Genomic DNA, 22561 nt, shown 5'->3' with positions numbered 1-22561 from the left:
TGAAGGTAGAATAACGGCCCAAAGACAGGGTGGAGCTGCAGGGCTCTTGTGGTGGACTCTTCCCCACGGTACTGCTTCCGGCAGCCGCTTGCTTAGGAGATGGTTTTTCTCACCGAGGGGAAAAGCAGCGGGCCGCGGGCCCAGCTCTGGGGGGATTGGGGCTGCCCAGAAGGGAGGGGGATGAGAATGGTGCTCCAGGGGGGACCAGGCTCCTCCTTTCCTGGGGGGTGCAGGGGGTGGGCAGCCGCCTCGTCCCAGGCCGGTGAGGCCCCCCTGTTCCTCACCCCCCCCACACTGCCTCCCGCTCCTGCAGCCAGGGTGCCTCCTGGTGGCTGCTGCCCACCTGAGCTTACACCTGGCCTGGGCCTGGCCCTTTGTCATGGGGCACCCGGGGGCTGAGTGGGTGACGGTGACCCGGGGTTCTGGGAGGCTGCCGGGGCCACAACGAGGGGCCACGGCCCCCCTAGGGCTGCCCCGAGAATTCACCCATGACCGTTCTCGTCAAGTCAGGCCAAGAGCTATTTCAACCATCTGCAGCCGGAGTAATGCTGCGTAACAAACAATCTCAGAACCTCAGGATTGGGCAGCAGTCTCTTGCTCTGGTCTGGCTTGGCCATTTGGCCCTGCTCCACATGTCTGACAGCAGGCTGGCCAGGTCATGTTCCCTGGAGATGGTAGAGGCACATGGTAGGAACAAGTCGAAATGTACAAATGCTGTTTTGAGACTTTGCTTGCATCACACCTACTGATTTTGCACTGGGGAAAACAAGCCCCCAGGCTCGCATCAGAGCAGGTGGGTGCCAAAAAGGGACATGGCAGAGGGGGTCAATATGGGGTGGGAGGCTGGGGGCTTTGTTTGACCTTCCATAAGGCATTGGGGTATGATATTACACAGGCAGGGTTTGGGCACAGTGCTGTGGTGAGTCATGGTACTTGGCACTTATCTTGGGGGGTCGGGTAGTATATGTGTCTGCAATGGGGTATGTCCCAGGAAGGCGCTGTGTGAGAAGGAAACTCTGAGGAAGGGAGAGCAGGACTGCCTGATGCCTGGATTTCCTTGCAGATGCTGAAAGCAAAGTATGCAACCCTGGCAGAGGCCCCTGAGCTATGCAGAGTGAGCCGTCCACCCCCACTCAGGAGTTGCCGACCTCAGGAGATGCCCTGCCAGGGAGCAGACCAGGCCTCCTTGGAGCAGCAGCTCTCTTCAGACCCCCATTCGGATGACACAGGTATTGGCTGGACACTGGGCCAGGCCCAGCGACTCCTAGGATGGCCATTGGCCTGGGTTGGGGGTGGGGGGCAGCTGCTGGGGTCCCTGGGCAGGGCTTAGGCAGTGGTCCCCTGGAAGGCTGACCCTGCTCTCCATGCTTCGAGACCTGTCACATTTGCTGCGGGGCTGAGTTAAAGCATTTGCTGGAGTATTTTTCCCAGTCTCTTCCCACCTCTGGCACAACCATAAAGGGAGGTGCTTACAGGTGTCCTAGGACTTCATTTTCACTGGGGACCTCTGAGCAGGAAGGTGCTCTCCAAAGGAGCAAGACCCCAAGACAGTGGGGTAGGGCGAAGGGTAGAGGGACCTCCTGGCAGCTCAGTCACCCTGCAAGCTGTCTCTGTGCTGACAAGAGCATTTGCTGGAGGTGGGCATGACTGGAAGTGCAGTACACTGGCTGCCCACCTGCCATGGCCCAGCCCAGGAGAAGTGAAGCCAAGCAGCAGATTCCGCCATGAGGAAGTGTGGCAGGGGTCCTGCTGGCCAGGAGTGGCAAGAAAATCACGGCCTTCGCACCCAGGGATGGTCACTTTGAACTTTAGGGAGGAAAACGGTGAAGTTCTGGTTGCTGGATTTGGCCTCAGAGGCCATGTTCTTGGTGACAGTCCTGGAGTTCACACTGAGGTTGGCAGAGCAGCTGAGGCCTCTCTTTTGACCTTGGCCTCTCTTTTGGCCTTGGAAGGAGGCAGGAAGGAAAGGCTGAGCGTGTGGGTTCTAATGGCACGGAGCCAACACGCGGTAATGCGTCCAGTGCCGTAAATGAGCAAATGGAGGCACAGAGAGGTTTGGTGGGAGGTTTGGTGGCTTGTCACGGGGTTGGTTGGTGATGGAGGCTGCCCTAAGCCCAGGTACGTCTGCATCTAGAACCTGTGGTTGTGGTCACCGTCTCCAGGTGACACATTGGTACCCACCTACCCAGTGAGGGAGTGGTCAAAATGGTCCATGCTCTTGAAATTCTTTCCCGCTGTCCCCGCCCTCCTTCTCCTCCTTACCGTGTCCCTCCCTGCCTCCTCTTTTTCCTCCTCTCCCTCTTCTTTCTTTCATCCCCCCTGTTTATGATGGGTGTATTTATAGCTGAATTTTTTTTTTCGTGAGAGAAGAACTTTACTTCTTATAGCTGAATTTACAGGAAGCTAAAAGTCTATCTGAAGTAACTCCAAAAAATGCCTCCCCTACCCTCCAAAGGCCCCTTACTCCACACTCACTCCTGCCTCAGTCTAAAAACAAACCCTGTTTCACAAACTCTGTTTTGCCTTTGGACCAGCCAAGATGCCACCCATGCCCAACGGGGAAGCAGCAGCTGACAGCAGCGTCCTGCTCCCCTTGGATGAGCCTGCTCAAGCCTTAGCTGGGTCTGAGTCCTCAGACAGTCCTCACAGACCCCTGGAGAGATCCGTGGACCAGCTCCCCAGCCCCCCACTGCTGCCCACCCCGCCACCCAAGGCAACTTCCAAAATCATGAAAAATGTCACAGGTAGGTCTGCATGTGTGTGTCCTTCTGTCTGTCCACGCCTCCATCCACCCACACCTTTGGCCAGTCCTGGCTGGGCACCCACCAGGGGCCCCTCCCCACCCTTTGCCTCTGTGTCTGGGGCTCTGGGGGCAGGTCGGGGTCAGCCCCCAAGGCAGAGGGCTCTTCTTAGCAGGAGCTTTGGTTGCTTGGAGCAGATTTGCGGGCTCTGCCGAGCACACGGGGTGGGCGCTTTGCTGGACTCAGAGGTGGGTGCTTTGCTGGACTACATCCTGAACCCGATGTAGAGGTGCAGCAGCCCCAGGCTGGGCACTTACCCCATTTTGTCCATCTCTGCCACCTGAGTGTGTACGTATGTACCTATTTGTGAGCCCTTCTATTCCTGCTTCTATCTGCCTCTCTGTTTCTCTTTCACACTCAATCTTTCTCTCCATCTCTGCCAGTCTCTATTTCTCAGATGCCCTTGCTAGCTCCATCCAGAGAGGCAGAGCTAGGAATGAACCTCAGGCTACTAGGGCTGGTGGTTGGGGATGGGGCGGGAGCAGGGCAGAGGCCCCAAAAAGCATCCATGCCTCTGCTTGACCACATGGGCCAAATAATCCCAGGGTATAGAGATATTTGCTTTTCCTGCTTGGGTGCTTCTTGGCCCCTCACTTCTGTGAATGGGAAACACTGATGGCCTTGGAGAAAGCAGGCTGTTACCAAGAGGGGGTTTTTAAGAAAATAAAGCCTCATAGGCTGGGTTTTTGGAGGCGACAAGCATGGAAGGAGACAACACAGCTGAGCTCAGCAGTTTTGTTTTAATCCCTTGACCACCCCCCAGTGATACTTGCTGCTTGTAGCAAAGCAGGAGACCTGGACAGTCCTTGGATTTCTTACAGCTGAGACTATGTTTTAGTGACTTTGTCTTAATTTGGCTAAATGTTCTCAGCTCTTGCCCTGTTTTTCCTTTTCTTTCTTGAAAATGTTTGTTTCGGAGCTTGAACACTAGGTGGCAGTAGAGGAGGGGAAGTTCCCTTACCTGAGTTTAACTTGCAGGTGCGAGGGGAGGCAGGTGCCCGAGCCAGGCAGGTGGGTGGAGGCAAAATGAAGACCCCCGTCCCAGAGGCGGGAGAATCACTGCAGCTGAATTAACCACCCCACCACCACTTCCCACCGCTTATTTTGTTTTTTAATTGTTGCCAGGGTTTTAAACATTTTAATGTGTAAGTATTAGATGTTAATGTGTATAATGACATAGGAAAACTACCTAGAATCCAAATGCCTGGCTTTTCTTGAAAAGTCTTCCTATCTGGCAGCCCCCAGCCCATTTTCCCTCTGGGGAACACTTACGGGGAGGGGCTCACAGCAGCCCATTGGGATGGGCCCACTTGCCTCTGTCAGCGCAACCCCCACCCCTTCTGGGTCACCACAAAGCATCCCCTGCCCCAGTCCATCCAGGCTGCCATGTGTTCTGCCAGGTGGGGGTCCTGCTGCCGCTGCCCACTGGGGTTCCCTGTGCACCAGTGGGAGGCAGGGGCCTGCCAGTTTGGAGCAGGGTGGCTGGGGTCCTGCTGCTGGGATCCCAGTCCCAGTCTGGACCCCGGGAGGTACTCGGCCTTGATTGGCTGCAATTCCCTATCTGTGAAGTGGCAGGAGGTTGAATGAGGATTAGCCAGGTATGCAGTGAGGTGAGCATAGGTGCTCCATTTTGCCTCAGTTTCCCTGTCTGCAAATTGGGGCTGGTGGTACTTTCCTTGTAGGATCCAGCAGGGGCTAGAGGCAATGATAGTTAGAGACAGAGAGAGGGGCAATGCTTCCCATTGCCCAAGGTGCTCAGGGTGAGCTTGGCTTTCATGAGCAGTTGGGGCCTTGGAGGGGGCAGAGGCCAATGGAGACCAGGCAGGTGGAGCGGAGGGAAGCTGGAGGTGGCCTCTGAGACCTAACTCGGGAGGAGCCCCCGCCCCACCCTGAAATGGGTCACATTTTGCAGGTCTGATGCCTTCTCATCCCTCAGGCCTCAGCTCAAAGGTTCACTCCACAGAGAAGCCTCTTCTGACCCCCTCCCCGCCCCCACCAAGGTGCGCTCAGCCCACTGTGCCCCGTTGCCTTGCCTGGGCCTGGCCTCTGCCTGGCTCCACCCAGGTAGGGCTCTTACCTGGCTGCGTCTGGCAAAAGCAGGTGCTGGTGCAGAAAGCAAAACCACTGAATCCTCAACAAGACTTTTGCTTCCCCTTTGCTTCTGGGTTATGATTTTTATCAGCACCATTGGCATTCTAGGGCTGTATCTGGGGCGTTTTTTCACTTGTTTCTGGTGTTCAGGGCGTGGGGGTGAATTCACTCCCTTCTCCCTGTCGGGGCATGAGGCCTCCACTGGGCCTGCTTGCTGGGGTCCCTTGAGGACCTGGCTGTTAACACTGGTTATAACACTGGGCTCTGGTCATTAACACTGGGCCCTGCCAGCTGGGCCGCGCTGCCCCCAAGTGTGCCTTTGGGAAGTCTTGGCTGGAGGAAGAGGGGTCCTTACCCTTTAGGTCGGAACCAGTCCATTTGGAACCATCTTCAAATCTATTTCCTGTCAATAAGGAAAAATAAATCTATTTCCTGTTAGTTTCACATGTATTCCATGTCCGCATGGTCTGGGGATGCAGCAGTAAGGGGAATGGGCAATGGCCCTGGCCCCAGGAGTCTCAGAGCCTATTGCAAAAGACAAACCCTGGTGGAGTAACTCATTCCACCTGAGAAGGGCAGAGTACAGGGCAGCCGGGTCCCGTGGGATGGGTTCAGTGGGGCTGGGGTGGGGATGGGGGGGACACACAGAAGACTCCCCTGAGTTTGGGGCAGTAAGCCTGCTGAGGAGGGGAAAAGCAGCCTCAGTAGGGGGAACAGCCTGTGCAAAGGCTCAGAGCAGGCAGAGAGCACTGGTGCCTTCGAGGCCTAGAAGATACTCCTGTGTTGGAGCAAAGAGAGTGTGATGGGGCAGTGGCAGCGAGGACACCGAGGGCTGTGCTGGTGTGGCCTTGGGGCCCTGGGGGCCGGGCTGTTGGCCTGGATAGTGTCTCCAGGAAGTGGAAGAGATGTGAGTGGTGTCATCTTCCAGAAAGATCCCACTAGCTGAGGTACAGGGAGAGGCTTGAGGCAACGGCGAGAGGGTGATGTGGGAAGAGCTGAAAGTGACTGCCATGCTGTCCAGGCTGAATTGTCACCACAGTGCTCCGGAAACTTCCGGGGTCTGCCAGAAGAAGTGAGGCTGTGGGAAACCGAGTTGGTAGCAGAGAGACAGGAAGGAGGTTTGTCTGAGTCTGAGCCCCTGCAGGGAGACATTGGTCTCCACCCACTTTGGGATGCCCCCCCCCTCAAACAGCAGAGCTGAACAGAGACCCACTGCTCATCTGCTTCCAACTTCCAACAAGACCCCCTCCATGTTCCTGAAGGATGACTCTCTTGTTGCTTGCTCTGCAGCCCCAGGCCAGGTGCCTCTCTTCCAAGGCCCCAGTGGGAAGAGTGCAGACCCTCCCCTTCAAAGACAGCTGTCCACCCCCATGGGGTCTCCGCACCTCACCTCCATCCACAGGCTGCTGCCCCCCAGCCGGGTCATTGAAGAGCTGCACAGGGTACTGGCCACGAAGCACCGCCAGGACAGATGAGGGCTCCCGCTTGCAGGGGCCGGGGTCTTGCAGTACCCACTGGGGCTGGCCATGCACGTGGGGGTCTCGGGTCCCCACGATGGTTCCTTACCATGCTGTCACCTGAAACTCCTAACGACTTGTAACCCGGATACCCCACATTTCCACCATGTGCTGGGCCCCGCAAGTCACAAAGCTGGTCCCGGTTCCCACATTCTGAGAGGGGATGGTGGGGTCACACCCTGTGGGAACCATGCCCCAAAGCCCTGCATGGGCCCCTGAGGGTCCAGGCAGGGGCCAGCACACCCCAGGAGGGCTCACTGAATGAGAGGGCCTGTGGCCCCGACCTGGGACCCTGCGGGCTTCGTGGTTTCTACCAGGCGGGAGGACCCATGAGCCAGTTTCCCACATTTGCTTTTTATTCTTGGTCCTTTGAGGCTCGTGGACTGGGAAGGAGATGTGAATTATTGGGGGCAGAGCAGACCTTGGAAGCATACACATGGGCTAGTGGAAGCATTAGAGCCGCAAAGACGGTGCTTCGCCCAGCATCGACCTGAAATGACGTGGGGAGGCTCGCGTGCCACGTGCCACGCTCCCTGGCGGCAGCAGATCCCGGTGGTCCCGGCGAGCGCGTCCTGCCTGGTGGGCTCGGGGCGAAGAGGGGGGACTTCTGCTTTTGCCGTTTTCACCATCAGCCCCTCAGGAGGTCCTGCTGGATTGGGGATGAAGTTGGCAATGGATAACCCAAAATATCTTTCTAATTTAGCTTTCAAGGAAGGGAAAATAAAGGGTCTCCAAAGAAGCGAGCGGACGTCCGTCTGTCGAGAACATCCAGCGTGGAGCGGAGCAGGGAGCGGGAGGAGGCGTGGGGCTGTGACGGGGCTGCGGAGAACAAGCGGACGGCCGCAAAGGACTCTGAGAACAAGAATTTGATGATGGATCCCGAGCTCGCGGATGACCTGCTTTTGTATCAGGATGAGGAGGCCCTGAACGACTCCATCATCTCTGGTGAGGGGAGGGCGGATCCGGGAACGCGGGGCCCCAGGGCCGGCGGGCGCAGACTTCCTGTTGGGGGCGTGGAAGCGCAGCCTGAGGGGCCCGGGGCCCACCCGCCGGGGTAGAGGGGACAGGAGGCTTGCGTGGCAGGGCGGCGTCTCCCAAATCTGCCGGGGCCTCATGGTTTCGAGACAGCCGGATGAATGCGGCTCATTTTAATAGTTGTGTAACCCTGCTCCTGTGTATTAGGAAAAAGACCGTAAAACTGGCACAACAAGTGGCCTTGTGAGTTTTGCTGCTCAGGATGAGCTTAAGCCAAAAAGTTAACTTAGATGTCAAAGGCACGTGTGGTCTGCAGATGTGACAAGACGTGGTACAGGTAGCGCATGAATGTCTACTGTTTGGGAAATAGTGTGAAAAACTCAGAGAGGAGCTGAATGAGGTAAGGTGGGGAGAGAGCAAAAGAGCGCTTCATGCTGGCCACGTCTCAGAGGCAGCACAGAGGGCCGCGGGCATGCGTATGGGTTCTTATATTTACAAGGCTCCTCCAGACAACACCAGTCGCTTGGCCCTACCTGGGAGGTTCCTGGGGCTCGGAGACACAGAGGCTGGCCAGCTGTCCCCTAGCTGTTTCTTAGCATGCTCAGCTATGCACTGCGAACTGGGAGACCTGAGACAAGATGCTCCCTTTGTGGTCTCGGGGACCCGAAGTCCTAAATCAAGGCATCGGCAGGGTCACACACCCTCCGTTGGCTCTAGGGGACAAGCTTCCTGGCCCCATCCGGCCTCTGGGGGCCCCAGGCTCTCCTGGGCTTGTGGCTTCCTTGCTCTCATCCCTACCTTCGCCTTCATGTCCTTCTCTGCCTTTGCTTTGCCTTCTCCTCGGGCACCAGCTACTGGATTAGCGCCACCCCACCCCAATCTGACCTCATCTTAACTAACCACCAGTGCAAAGACCCTATTTCCAAATCAGGGCACCTTCATAAGTACTGGGAGTAGGACTTGAGCGTGTCTTTTTCGGAGGACTTGCTCCTAGCAGGGCCCAATGCCAAGGCCCCACATTCAGGCCAAGGAAGGCACAGCTCCTGTATGCTGAGCCCCCCACCAGGTTCCTCAGGGCTCTGGCTTCCTGCCAGCTGGGAATTCAAACCTCTTCAGTTTCTAGACCCAGAGTCTATAATCTGGGGCCCCTGAACCCCAGAAATTGAATGCAGAGGAGAGTCTTTATTTTTATCACCTTTCTGAAAGGGTCCATAACTCCCCCAAAGGTTAGGAATCTCTGCCCAAGATAAAAATGCTTGGGGAGTGAGGGAATTCAATCTTGGTTATAGAAAAAGTTTATCAATAAAATGTTGCTTTCTTGGGGAAAATCCTTCATAGTAGGAGAGGCCCATAAAAGTGTTTGGCTCTGCCTGGTGAAGACTCTGGGGCTTAGGTTTTATTTGCTTCTCTGTACAAAGCTCGAGTGCAAACCCTGCTCCCTGCTTGTCACGGCAGCCGTGTTATTTTTAGATCTCTCTGGTGCCGAAAGAGAGCAATGCCAGCAGTAGATTAATCAATTTTTAACCATAACAACCGCAATTTTATTATAAGCCATTCACCCCTGATGGAGACCTCATGGGAACCAACCCATCCCACGTGAACACTGAAAGGAAAGTTTTGTTACCAAATATTTTGTCAACCTGAATTCTTATTAGTTATGAGCATCATGTCTCTAACTTAAATTCTCTTAAATGAGAATTTAATTTCCAGAAAGAGTGGAGGTCTTGTAGAGACAGGCTGCTGCCTCTAGGCTCAGTGTCCTCTGTGGCACGAGGGTGACAGCAAGGCCTCCCGCATCGGGCTGTCACAGGCTGAATGAGGTCACAGCAGTGGGGGCAGCATTGTGTGGGGCATACAGGCATATGGGAGAAGTGTGATGTCATCTTCTCTAGGAGGCTGTGCTATGCTGTGGGACCACCCTGCCTGGTTGCAATGTTGCTGTAAACGTGTGCATCTCGGCCTTTGTTGGCCAGTGTCCACGCGTGCCACACACGATGCTGCGATCCGCACACAGGGTGGCTTATGCAGCAGCCGTGTCTATGTGCTCTGCTGGAGGCCAGCGCTTATGCTGTGCCACGTGTGCCCACATGCTCGCTGGGCACCTTCAGGGCATGCGGTCTGTCCTGGCAGAACAGGGCATCGGGAGCCCTCTCCATCCTTCAGAGGCAGACTTCACAGTGAATGGTTTTAGTGTGATTGCTTCTGTAAGATTTAAGCTTTAAAAGCGTCAAGTAAAAGCAGTTCTGTTTATCATCTTTTCTCCTATTCTGGACCCAGGAGAAGTGACCACATCTGTGTCCTAGTGCCTGGCTCTGTGGAGGACACACACTAGGTGTGCAGGAGGCTGGTAAATGAGGGAGGGAGCAAGGAGGGGAAGAGGCGCGACTGCAGGAGAGAGCAAACTTCCCCAATGCTCCATTGGTTCCTGTTGGCCTTGCATCCAGACCACCCCTAGCCCCCGTGCTCACGCCCACAGCCTGCAGCACTGTGCCATCCAAACTCCTAGCCTAGGGGACCTTTGGTGGGGGGACAGGATCCCGACTTCAGGCATTTTGGGGCTTCCTTGGTTGGAGCTGACCGTGCATCCATTCGGGGCTCTGTCTCTAGCTCTCTGCGTAGTGACTTTCTGGAAGGGTTGCAGTTACCCCACCAGGCTTGATGCAGCCCTTCCCAAGCTCTGTGACCTTGGGCGAGCTCATGAACCTCTCTGTGTCTCAGTTACCCCATCTGAGAATTGGGGTGATACTAGGATGGTTATGAGGATTAAAGGGGACAGTTTACTTATGTGTGGCCCCAACTCAAGGTCAGTGAGTGTGGAAATTGTTATCATCATTTTGTGAGGAATGGGTCAATGCAGTGAAGTCAGGAATCTCTTAGCGCGGGTGATAGAAATACCGTCCCTCAGGAGCAGAATGAATCTCAGCTCCCAGTTTTGTTGCCACACCATGGCTGGTGTGTGCCGTACGTGCCTGTGAACAAATAGGGTCGACTCATTGCTTGAGTATGAATGTTGGTGTCCCTGCAGCCCATGCAGGTCCATCTGATCACCCCTGGAAGAGCAATTCCCATGCATTTGCATAACTGAGTGCAGTCTGGCTTGCCCACTTCTCACAGAACAAGGATGGAGGAATTAAACAATCGCTCAGCACCCTGCTCGGCAGGACAAGCTGGCAGAGTCCTTGAGTTGGGGAAAACCCCCAGTGGGCCTGTGGATTGCACCTACCAGGAGCCGCCTCTTCCAGACTGGGTGGGTGAAGCCTCCAGAGCCCTGGCCTCAGCTGGCAGGGATGGCGCCTGGTCACTCAGCTTCCCAGGCCACCATGGACAGGAGCTGCTCCTCTAGGCTCAGTGTCCTCTGTTGCACGAGGGTGACAGCAAGGCCTCCCGCATCGGGCTGTCACAGGCTGAATGAGGTCACAGCAGTGGGGGCAGCATTGTGTGGGGCACACAGGCATATGGGAGAAGTGTGATGTCATCTTCTCTAGGAGGCTTCTCTACCCCCAAACCCATGTCTACCTGGATCTCAGAAGTGACCTCACTTGGAAAAGGGGCCTTTGTGGGTATAATTAGTTAAGGGTCTTGAGCCAGGATCATACTGGATTAGGGAGGATCTAAGTCCAGTGACTGGCCTGATGACAAGAGAAGGGACATAGGGACACACAGAGGGGACGGTCATGAGAAGATGGAGACAGTGTTCTAGTTTGTTAGCTGCTGGAATGCAATATACCAGAAACTGAATGAGTTGCTAGTTTACAGTTCTAAGGCCGAGAAAATGTCCCAATTAAAGCAAGTCTATAGAAATGTCCAATCAAAGGCATCCAGGGAAAGATACCTTTGTTCAAGAAGGCCGATGAAGTCCAGGGTTTCTCTCTCAAGTGAGAAGGCACATGGCGAACACAGTCAGGGCTTCTCTCTCAGCTGGAAGGGCACATGTCAAACACAGTGTCATCTGCTAGCTTTCTCTCCTGGCTTCTGGTTTCGTGAAGCTCCCTGGGAGGCATTTTGCTTCTTCATCTCCAAAGGTTGCTGGCTGGTAGACTCTCTGCTTCGTGGTGCTGCAGCATTCTCTGCTCTCTCCAAATCTCTTTCATTCTCCAAAATGTTTCCTCTTTTATAAGACTCCAGAAACTTATCAAGACCCACCCAAGTGGGTGGAGACATTTCATCACCAAATCCAGTTTAACAACCATTCTTGACTAAATCACATCTCCAGGGAGACGATCTGATTACAGTTTCAACCATACAGTATTGAATAGGGATTATTCTGCCTTTATGAAATGGGATTTAGATTAAAACATGGCTTTTCTAGGGGGCATACATCCTTTCAAACCAGCACACAGAGATTGAAGGGAGGTGGCCACAGCTGAGCAGCTACCCGCCAAAGCCTTGATTTTGAACTTCCAGCCTCCAAGGGAATAAATGTCTGTGCTTTAAGGCCTCCGGTGTGAGGCCCTCTGTCCCAGCTGCCCTGGGCAGATGTCCATTGCTGTTGGCATCATCGTCATTACGCGGCCACCCACAGGCAAGCACGTCCGGCTCAGCTTCCTGTTGGCTGCGGCCCTGCTGTGGGAGCTGTGTGTGCCGAGCCAGAGCGCTGAGCAGTGCGCGTCCAAAGAGCCGGGGCTGTTGTGCCCTGGCAGGGCTGGTGTGGCACTGGGGCTGCTCCTGGTGGTGATGGAAGGTCATGGAGAAGCGGAGATGCTTACATTGGCAAAGGGGCAGAGTCAGAATTGAACCCTGGTGCCCAGAACCCAAGGCAACTACAAGATTGTGCTCATAGCCCCCAGTGATGGCCTTGATGGGGGAAGCCAGAGCTGCCCCTTGGTGCGGTCCTCCTAAAGCACCCTTGGGCACAGGCCATCAGATGTCCAAGTTCTCACTCCATTTTATAGAAACTGAGCTGGAGGTCAGAGATGATGCATAGGGGGTGCGTTTGCACAAGGACCTGAGACTTCACTCAGAAGTGAAACTTGAAGGTGCACATACTGTCAGTTCCAGCACTGTCTCAGGGACTTGAGCCCACTCCCGTAGCACCAGTGCATGGCGGTTTACTTACATCAGGGCTTCTCAGCCTCGACACGAGGGCATCTGTGGCTGGATGTGGTTTTTTATCAAGGGGCCTCTGTCCTGGGCGTGAGGTGCTGGGTGGTGTCCTGGCCACCACTCACCAGATGCCAGGAGCAACTCTGTCTCCAGCTGTGACAACTGAAGATGTCTGCAGACACCGCCACGTGTCCCAGGGAGAAAACAGTCTTTGTTCGAGAAGCACCGATGACACGGATGTTCCCTGTAGAATAACTCAAGATGGGGGGTTGGAAATGCTCTACGTGGCAGTGAGTGGGGGCCGGCGGTGGAATGAGTGATGGGCAGCCTGCAGTGGGCCCGCACGGCTGCCAGGCAGCACTGGTGAGCTGAGCCATCTTGGACAGTGAGTGTGTCCATGTGTTCTGTGAGTGAACAAAGAGCCCTTGGGAAATATCTTATTGTGTTACTTCTTAAAAATAAACTCACACACCTGCATAAGCCCACAAACACACATCCTCCCATTATTCTCTATTATAAGTGAGAAAGGAATATAAGAGAGAGCAGAAATTCCTTTACCTGCTGTGATTTGGGCCAATCAATTATATTTTTGTTAAAATGTCTGGTTAGAGTTTGGAATAGAAAGAAATGATATATACATATTAAACATCTTATTTCAATTTAAACATGAATTTAAAAAAGACAGCAGTGCACCTCCATTTTGCCCTCTGGTCCTGGGGTAGGCCTTGCCACCGACTGTCTCTCTCTGCCTAAACCTCCCCCTGTGCCTCTTCCATGATTTCTAGGTCAGTTTCTATAAAACAGGACAAAAACTACGAAGTTTGTAAAGCAATGTAAGTGCTCATTCCTGCCAGATCTTTCCCGCTTGAGAAGAAGTTTCTCTTCCTCAACCCTAATTCAGTAGCTGTGCCTTTTAGGGATGAGATTTGGTGATCTCTCCTGCAAGACATTCGATGCTGCTTTTGTAGACTCAACAGAACTATTCCTTCCAGCCCTCATAATTAATCGGTTTGCATGCTTTCATGAATCTGTAAAAATACGGCAACAAGTTCTGCTGGCTTAGGTGTGGGCAGGAAGAGCTGACCCTGGGTGGACGTACAGGGCAGGCAGGGCAGGGGCACGGCAGACAGCCGGGGCTGCAGGGCAGCAACTCCATGTGTATAAGGGTCCCCTGTGCGCATGGGCAGGAGGGCAAGAGGGTTTTCTCTGCATGTCTGGATCACATGCACCCAAGGTAGATGCACACATACGTCTGCCTCGTCTGTGTTGTGTTATAGGCACTTCAGTGAATGCATCTCTACAATAAAGCCCTAGAAAGGAAGTGGCCAGGTTGAAATGTGTGTGCATTTTTACATATCAATCTGTGATTAGAAATCTGTCCCAATCCCCCCTTCCCCAAGAAGAGCCGAGCAGGACTGCCTCCTTCAGCACTTCTAAATATTCCTTTACTGGAATGGGGTGGTGGCAGCTGATGCCTGGGGAAATAAGAAGACCTTTTAAGGAGGGAGGGGGTTACAAGCAACTTAGAACATTTTTATTATTTCTATTTGTCTGCACTGTTTGAGTTTTTACAATGGACGTGTCTTTCTTCCATAATTCAAAAATCAATGAGGATAAGTGTTTTTCAAAAAGCCACCACTCCTGCTTTGGGGGAGCTCTGCATCTCACACACACCTACGCAGGGGAGAACAAGGCAGTTTATCAAAGGCCACAGCAGAGTAGCTGCCTGGGGTGGGAGCAGGACGAGCAGAGGCTGAATGTTGGGTGGGAGGACAATGGAGCCTGGAGGGGGCTTTCAGAGAATACGTAAGAGCTTTCCAGGTGAGTAAAGTTCCAGAGACATGGCAGAGCTGGTCACATCTTGGGATAGGAACTGTCATGGAGCATTGGGGTACCGTGTAATGCAGGAGGTAGCCAAGATGTGGACAGGGGCCGATGCCAAGGAACTTTGTGGACAAGGGTCCAACAGGAGATTCTGCCTCTCCGTTATGTCCCCCAGTTCCCTGAAAGGCATAAGCATGTTTCCAGGCAGGTGCTACTGGGAAGAATGACCCCTGTTTGACCAACCACATCTGTCTGGGAAAGCCTGTAATAAATACTAAATACTTACATCCCCAGCACAGGGATTCTTGAAGGGCCCCTGGCAGCTCTGTCTAGGGACCATTGCAGGAGACAATTGTCACCTGCCTGATCCTTTCAACTGAGCTGTGTCACCTTGCAGAGTCTGCCCTAGGGGTAGTTGGCATTCTCCATGGGGGACACCGGGGCCTTCTCTGCATGTAGCTGGGCAACCTCCAGCCTGGGTCTGCTGAACCCCTGAGCGACTTCTGGTCCACGATGATCTTGTGAGTCCCAACACTTACTTGAGCCAGAAAGAAGCCCCCATTGGTGTGTCCCATGGCCAGGCTTTATCTGAGGAGGGGGGATCTATCAAAGGATTCTCAGCAGATCATGACCAGATCAGCAAATTGGGAGTAACAACCTAAAGAGGGGTCCACAAAGTCTTCTCATGGTACATCCGATATTTGTATGTCATTTATTTATAAACTATGTTATAGTCACATTGCATACATTAAAAAATATATGCACAACGGAGATTATTCAGCCATCAAAAGGAAGGGTGTTCTGGTACATGTTACAGCGTGGATGAGCCTGGAGGATATCATGCTGAGTGAAATGAGCCAGACACAGAAGGCAAATATTGTATGGTTTTGCTTTTATGAAATACCTAGAATAAAGCACATTTCACAGATGATGTGTTGTGGGGGTTTGGGGTTGACAGTGGGAAGGAAGAGAGACTAATTGCTTAACAGATGCAGAGTTGCTGTTGAGAAGATGAAAAAGTTGGCGATGGATGTTAGTGATGGGAGTGCAGTCTTGTGGATGTAAGCCCTATCACTGAACCATTACACAAAGTGGTTACAATGGGAAATTGTCAATTGTATGTATGTTATGACAATAAAACGTTAAAAATACACTCAAAAAACACAAATGAAAAAAGAACAAGAACTAGCAAGTGTATATATAAATAAAACTGTTACCATTTTCTACCCCAGCATGGCTGCTCAATCTCTGAAAGGAGGCCCAGGAATCGGCATTTCAGCCAGTGCACGCAGTGCTGGGATCTGAGTCAGTGGTCTATAAAAGCTAGATGGAAATGAGTTGAATAGAGGAGGGATTTCCATGCTCTGTAGATTTCTTTTAAAGCTTTTTTAAAAAAAAAAAAAACTATCTTTGCAGGCAGGCCACGGTGGCTCATCAGGCAGAATTCTCGCCTACCATGCCGGAGACCTGAGTTCGATTCCCGGTGCCTGCCCTTGCAAAACAAAAAACAAAACTATCTTTTGCTATTGAATTAACAATGACTGTATATTCCCTCTGTAGACTCCAAGAATTCTATGGAAAAACCAGACCCGCTCTCCTCCCTTGAAGCTAACATTAAAAGCTTAATTTCACCATAAGGGCTACAAGGCAAAAATCAGGCTGTGCCTGGATATGACATCCTAAGACAACCGTAGGTCTGGCCAATATGGTGACTCAGGCTTTGCTAACATCACACAATTTTAATGTGGAAAGAAGCAAAGCCTGGGCAGGTCCTGGTGCTGCCTGCATTTAAAGAGAAGGTAAACTGTTTTAGCAGGTGTTAGGATTCTTTCCAAGGTGGATGTAATTGTGAAAAGTGAAGGGTAAAATATATTCTATTTGAATCCTGTTTCGAGTACGGCAGAGAGTGTATTGAAAGGCCCTTGCAGGGAATCCTCCTGTAATGTGAAGGCTCTTCAAGGGAGTGAGGACTCAGCGGGAGTCATCCTTGTGGTGAATTCCCAAAACAGGATGCAGTTACCAAAACAGAAAGTTGGAGCTCAGGAGTTTCATCTGGAAACCTGGCCATTCTTGCCATGGACACTAGGTGGCGTTGTGGATGTTCTCTGGGATGCAGGATGCTCAGAACCTGTCTGGTCTCTAAGCGGTCTGGGTGGGTGCTGGTGGAGGGGGTGTCAGGGTGGGTGGTTCTTGTGAGCATGCCGAGTTGTTGAAGTGCCGACTCGGCTGGCTGAGTGATAGCCACAGCCACCTGGGGCTTTTTTTTTTTTTAACTGTGACTTAGTGCTTGCTAAGCACTTCTCCTGCATGATTTCACCTGATGAAGCAGACTCTGTAGTCCTTTTTTTTCACAGTTGAGGAAACCAGGCAAAGGACAAGGGAAGGAACTTGCCTGTTTTGCACCCCGATCTACCTCTAGCTCTGGAGTGCACGGGCTAGCTCTAGCTCTGCAGTGCATCTGTGAGCTGCCTGACATCTGGTGTGCTCTTTCGAGCACCTTCTAGGTGCCAGGCCCTGCTAGGTGCTGGGCAGTCAGTGGCACAAACCAGGACCCCAGCCTTCAGGCAGCTACAGCAGGAGGGGGTTTTGGTTTGTCCAAAGAGGTGAGTTCAATATTCAGAGACAAGTCCCAGGATGACACAAACAAAGAATACTCTGCAATTTCTACATCTTACAACAGAAGCTCTCAGCCTGGGCTGCACACCTTTTAACAGCACCCATACAGGGCCCACCTCAAGGAATTGTGTTGTTATTCCTGGCCTGGGGCGGGGGCATCAGTTACTTTACAGCCTCCCCAGGGATCCTAAATCATAGCTAGGATGGACAATCTAAGTCTCAAAAGAAGGAGTCATGATTCCTGAAGTGAAAGAGATGGTGCTTTCTGAGGGTGCCCAGCTTAAGAACGTGTAGATGAGGTGTATGTGTCACAAAAAGTGGCATAATCTCTTTGAATCCAACGTAGTGTGAGAGAAGCTCAGAGACTTTATATGTGATTTGAAGAGAGGTGGACCTGAGCAAGAAGCCTCCAAGTGGCATCCCAAATCCCCCACATTGGCTGTGTGACTTTGGACGAGTGATTAACCTCTCTGTGCCTTGACATCTGCATCTGCAGAATAGGAATGATAATCCCTAGCACTTATCTAACTGGAGAGTTGGAGGTGAAGGGGGGAAATGCACACAAAGGGCTGAGCCCTGTGCCTTGCTTAGAGGAGGTACATGCTACTAGTTGACCGTTACTGCTGTTTGGTGTGGGGGGCAGTGGGGGCCCCTGCAGCTGAAGGGTTCCTTCCAGAGATTCTTCCATCATGATTCAGGCTTCCAGAGCAGTTTGTGGGAAGGGGGCTTCAGAAGGGAGGCAAGAGGGACTGCCGAGGGTCCTTGGTCCAGTGAGAGAGGGGACCTGGGCCTGCAAAGGAGGAGTAATGGGGGTGTGGGGAAACAGGTAAGGGAGAGAAATGAGGATGTGTAGCTGGTAGGAGCTGGGGAAGGGGGTGCTGGTTGAGAGAGAGAATATGGAGAGGAAGAAGGGAGGCTCGTGCTGCGTGGGTGGCTCACTGGGAAGGTTAGGGTCAACTAGGGGCCATTCAGTCATTCAGGTTCCCTTGAATGAGCACCTACTGTATGCATGGCGAGCAAAGCCAAGTCCCATCCATGGAGAGAGGCAGACATCGGGGGTGACATGAGTGTACTTGGTATGTCGTTCTAGTTGAATGCCTGGGTGTGATCCTCAAAGCCACTTTATTGGGTTGCCCCAAGGTCTCGGTACCCCTTGTTTCTGGTGACATGCTGGTGGCACCCGACTTTTCTGTGCACCCACAGGCAGCAGAAGGTCACACAATCTCTAAGTCATAACCACTGCTGGCATTCAGAAAGAGAATCAAAACTTCTCCATCAGTGCAGCATTTCACTGTCTGTGGACTGAGGCCCCCAGTGGGGAACCAGGAAGGGCGTGCTCCTCTGCCTTGTTCTGCTCACCCCCCCACCCCTGCTCCAGCAGGCCCTGTCTCCTATGCCCTGAAGAGCAGCCGGCATGGGGGGGACCAGTACGTGGGGCCTGGGGGCTGTCCCTTCTTCAGAGGCCTCAGGTTCCCGCTTGGAAAGCATAAGGCAGTCCTCTTCCCTCTGAAGTTACCTGAGGACTGAGCTCTGTGCTTGGGGCCCCTCTGGGCAGGCAGCATAGGCTCTACCTGCTGCACGTGCAATGGGCTGTGCTTTCCAGGGCATGATAGAGCATGGTGAGGATCAGAGGGGCTGAGGCCAGCAGGTCTGTGCAGGTGGCAGGTACCTACTGAGTGTTCAGTGTGCAAGAGACAGGTACTGGTAGGACCCACGGAGGAGGCGCCCATAACTCGTGGAGTACTCAGGCCACGTGCAATACTGATCACACTGTTAACTTCATTAAATGAGAGTCCTCCATGAAAATGTTACCTTTTCTAGACTGATAAAGAACGTCTGAGTGTGCAATTTGATGAAAGCATCATCATTTTACTTACCCAGTGCTTATCTTTTGTGAGTATAAACCCAGAGGAAGACAATTGTCAGCTGAACTGTTGACCATGCAGCCACTGAAAATGGGCAACCAAACTGTCATGAAATCACAAATTGGAGTGCCACTTAGCAGTAAAAAGTAATGAACTGGACTTCCGGAGAAGATGGCGGCTTAGTAAGATGCGCGGATCGTAGTTTCTCCTCCAGGACAGCTACTAGGGGAGTAGAAATGATACAGAACAGCTCCCAAAGCCACGACAGAGATAAAAAAGACAGCGTACCCCATCCTGGAACGGCTGGCTGGCTGAGAGAACCTGCTCTGGTGAGATCGCCGAGGGGCGCGGGCTTCACCGGGCGGGGCGGCAAGCGGCCGTAGTCACTCCCTTCCCCCTTCCTGGGCCGGCTGGGAGAATTGGACAGGCGGTCCCCTCAAACCGTGGCGGCTGGCGCCCACACCACGCGCAGGCCCCCAGACCAACTGAGAGAATTGGATTGGAAATACCCAGGCCGCGGAGAATGGTGACGGTGGGGGGGACCCCTTCCAAACCCGTGACTCCCTGGGAGCGTGCACTCTCCCGGGCGGGCCGCTGCGGCTGCCACCCTCCCGCCACGCTTCGCGCCCCAGGCCAACTAGGAAATTCGGACGGGTGCTTTCCCGGGCTGCGGCGGCCAGCGACCCTCCCTGCGTTCGGACCCCGGGCCGGCTGGCACTCTTCCAAGCCGCTTTGGCTAGCGAACCTCCCAGACGGCGAGAGTTTTCCAAAGTTAAAGGACCCACAGCACCTTTTACTGGTGGGACCCGCAGACAAACGTGTGCCACGAGCGCCACCTACTGGGCAGGATAAGAAAAACAGAACCCAGAGATTTCACAGAAAAATCTTACAACCTTGTTGGGTCCGACACCCAGGGAAATCTGACTAAATGCCCAGAGGCCAGCAGCAGAAGATAACTGTCCAAGCTCAGAAGATTGAGAATATGGCCCAGTCAAAGGAACAAACCAATAGTTCAAATGAGATACAAGAGCTGAGACAACTAATGCTGAATATACGAACAGAAATGGAAAACCACTTCAAAAATGAAATCGATAAATTGAGGGAGGACATGAAGAGGACATGGGCTGAACATAAAGAAGAAATAGAAAAACTGAAAAAACAAATCACAGAACTTATGGAAGTGAAGGATAAAGTAGAAAAGATGGAAAAAACAATGGATACCTACAATGATAGATTTAAAGAGACAGAAGATAGAATTAGTGATTTGGAGGATGGAACATCTGAATTACAAAAAGAAACAGAAACTATCGGGAAAAGAATGGAAAAATTTGAACAGGGTATCAGGGAACTCAAGGACAATATGAACTGCACAAATATACGTGTTGTGGGTATCCCAGAAGGAGAAGAGAAGGGAAAAGGAGGAGAAAAACTAATGGAAGAAATTATCACTGAAAATTTCCCAATTCTTAGGAAAGACCTAAAATTACAGATCCAAGAAGTGCAGCGCACCCCAAAGAGATTAGACCCAAATAGGCGTTCTCCAAGACACTTACTAGTTAGAATGTCAGAGGTCAAAGAGAAAGAGAGGATTTTGAAAGCAGCAAGAGAAAAACAATCCATCACATACAAGGGAAACCCAATAAGACAATGTGTAGATTTCTCAGCAGAAACCATGGAAGCTAGAAGACAGTGGGATGATATATTTAAATTACTAAAAGAGAAAAACTGCCAACCAAGACTCCTATATCCAGCAAAATTGTCCTTCAAAAATGAGGGAGAAATTAAAACATTCTCAGACAAAAAGTCACTGAGAGAATTTGTGACCAAGAGACCAGCTCTGCAAGAAATACTAAAGGGAGCACTAAAGTCAGACACGAAAAGACAGCAGAGAGAGCTATGGAGAAGAGTGTAGAAAGAAGGAAAGTCAGATATGATATATATAATACAAAAGGCAAAATGGTAGAGGAAAGTATTACCCAAACAGTAATAACACTAAATGTCAATGGACTGAATTCCCCAATCAAAAGACATAGACTGGCAGAATGGATTAAAAAACAGGATCCTTCTATATGCTGTCTACAGGAAACACATCTTAGACCCAAAGATAAACATAGGTTGAAAGTGAAAGGTTGGGAAAAGATATTTCATGCAAATAACAACCAGAAGGGAGCAGGAGTGGCTATACTAATATCCAACAAATTAGACTTCAAATGTAAAGCAGTTAAAAGAGACAAAGAAGGACACTATATACTAATAAAAGGAACAATTAAGAAGACATAACAATCATAAATATTTACGCACCGAACGAGAACGCCCCAAAATACATGAGGAATACACTGCAAACACTGAAAAGGGAAATAGACTCATATACCGTAATAGTTGGAGACTTCAATTCCCCACTCTCATCAATGGACAGAACATCTAGACAGAGGATCAATAAAGAAATAGAGAATCTGAATATTACTATAAATGAGCTAGACTTAACAGACATTTATAGGACATTACGTCCCACAACAGCAGGATACACCTTTTTCTCAAGTGCTCATGGATCATTCTCAAAGATAGACCATATGCTGGGTCACAAAGCAAGTCTTAACAAATTTTAAAAGACTGAAATCATACACGACACTTTCTCGGATCATAAAGGAATGAAGTTGGAAATCAATAATAGGCAGAGTGCCAGAAAATTCACAAATACGTGGAGGCTCAACAACACACTCCTAAACAACGAGTGGGTCAAAGAAGAAATTGCTAGAGAAATTAGCAAATACCTCGAGGCGAATGAAAATGAAAACACAACATATCAAAACTTATGGGACACAGCAAAGGCAGTGCTAAGAGGGAAATTTATTGCCCTAAATGCCTATATCAGAAAAGAAGAAAAGGCAAAAATTCAGGAGTTAACTATCCATTTGGAAGAACTGGAGAAAGAACAGCAAACTAATCCCAAAGCAAGCAAAAGGAAAGAAATAACAAAGATTAGAGCAGAAATAAATGAAATTGAAAACATGAAAACAATAGAGAAAATCAGTAAGGCCAGAAGTTGGTTCTATGAGAAAATCAATAAGATTGATGGGCCCTTATCAAGATTGACAAAAAGAAGAAGAGAGAGGATGCAAACAAATAAGATCAGAAATGGAAGAGGAGACATAACTACCGACCTCACAGAAATAAAGGAGGTAATAACAGGATACTATGAACAACTTTACGCTAATAAATACAACAATTTAGATGAAATGGACGGGTTCCTGGAAAGACATGAACAACCAACTTTGACTCAAGAAGACATAGATGACCTCAACAAACCAATCACAAGTAAAGAAATTGAATCAGTCATTCAAAAGCTTCCTAAAAAGAAAAGTCCAGGACCAGAAGGCTTCACATCTGAATTCTATCAAACATTCCAGAAAGAATTAGTACCAACTCTCCTCAAACTCTTCAAAAAAATCGAAGCGGAGGGAAAACTACCTAATTCATTCTATGAAGCCAACATCACCCTCATACCAAAACCAGGCAAAGATATTACAAAAAAAGAAAACTACAGGCCAATCTCTCTAATGAATATAGATGCAAAAATCCTCAATAAAATTCTAGCAAATCGTATCCAACAACACATTAAAAGAATTATACATCATGACCAAGTAGGATTCATCCCAGGTATGCAAGGATGGTTCAACATAACAAAATCAATTAATGTAATACACCATATCAACAAATCAAAGCAGAAAAATCACATGATCATCTCAATTGATGCAGAGAAGGCATTTGACAAGATTCAACAGCCTTTCCTGCTGAAAACACTTCAAAGGATAGGAATACAAGGGAACTT

At 51.0% G+C, this 22561-nt stretch overlaps 1 protein-coding gene across 1 annotated transcript in view; it reads left to right on the top strand.

The window, feature by feature from the left end:
• Positions 1-22561, top strand: part of LOC143675659 (phosphatase and actin regulator 3-like) — a 51915-nt gene that overhangs the window by 762 nt on the left and 28592 nt on the right. The window contains 6 exon segments of the mRNA XM_077151741.1: positions 314-542; positions 1064-1172; positions 1174-1229; positions 2535-2744; positions 6183-6360; positions 7110-7354. Coding sequence (XP_077007856.1) covers positions 314-542; positions 1064-1172; positions 1174-1229; positions 2535-2744; positions 6183-6360; positions 7110-7354 — 1027 coding nt within the window.

The sequence above is a fragment of the Tamandua tetradactyla genome, chromosome 3 (genome assembly GCF_023851605.1).
Source record: "Tamandua tetradactyla isolate mTamTet1 chromosome 3, mTamTet1.pri, whole genome shotgun sequence".
NCBI lineage: Eukaryota > Metazoa > Chordata > Mammalia > Pilosa > Myrmecophagidae > Tamandua > Tamandua tetradactyla.
The sequence above is the reverse complement of the archived record's forward strand: the minus strand, read 5'-3'. Positions and strand labels throughout refer to the sequence as shown.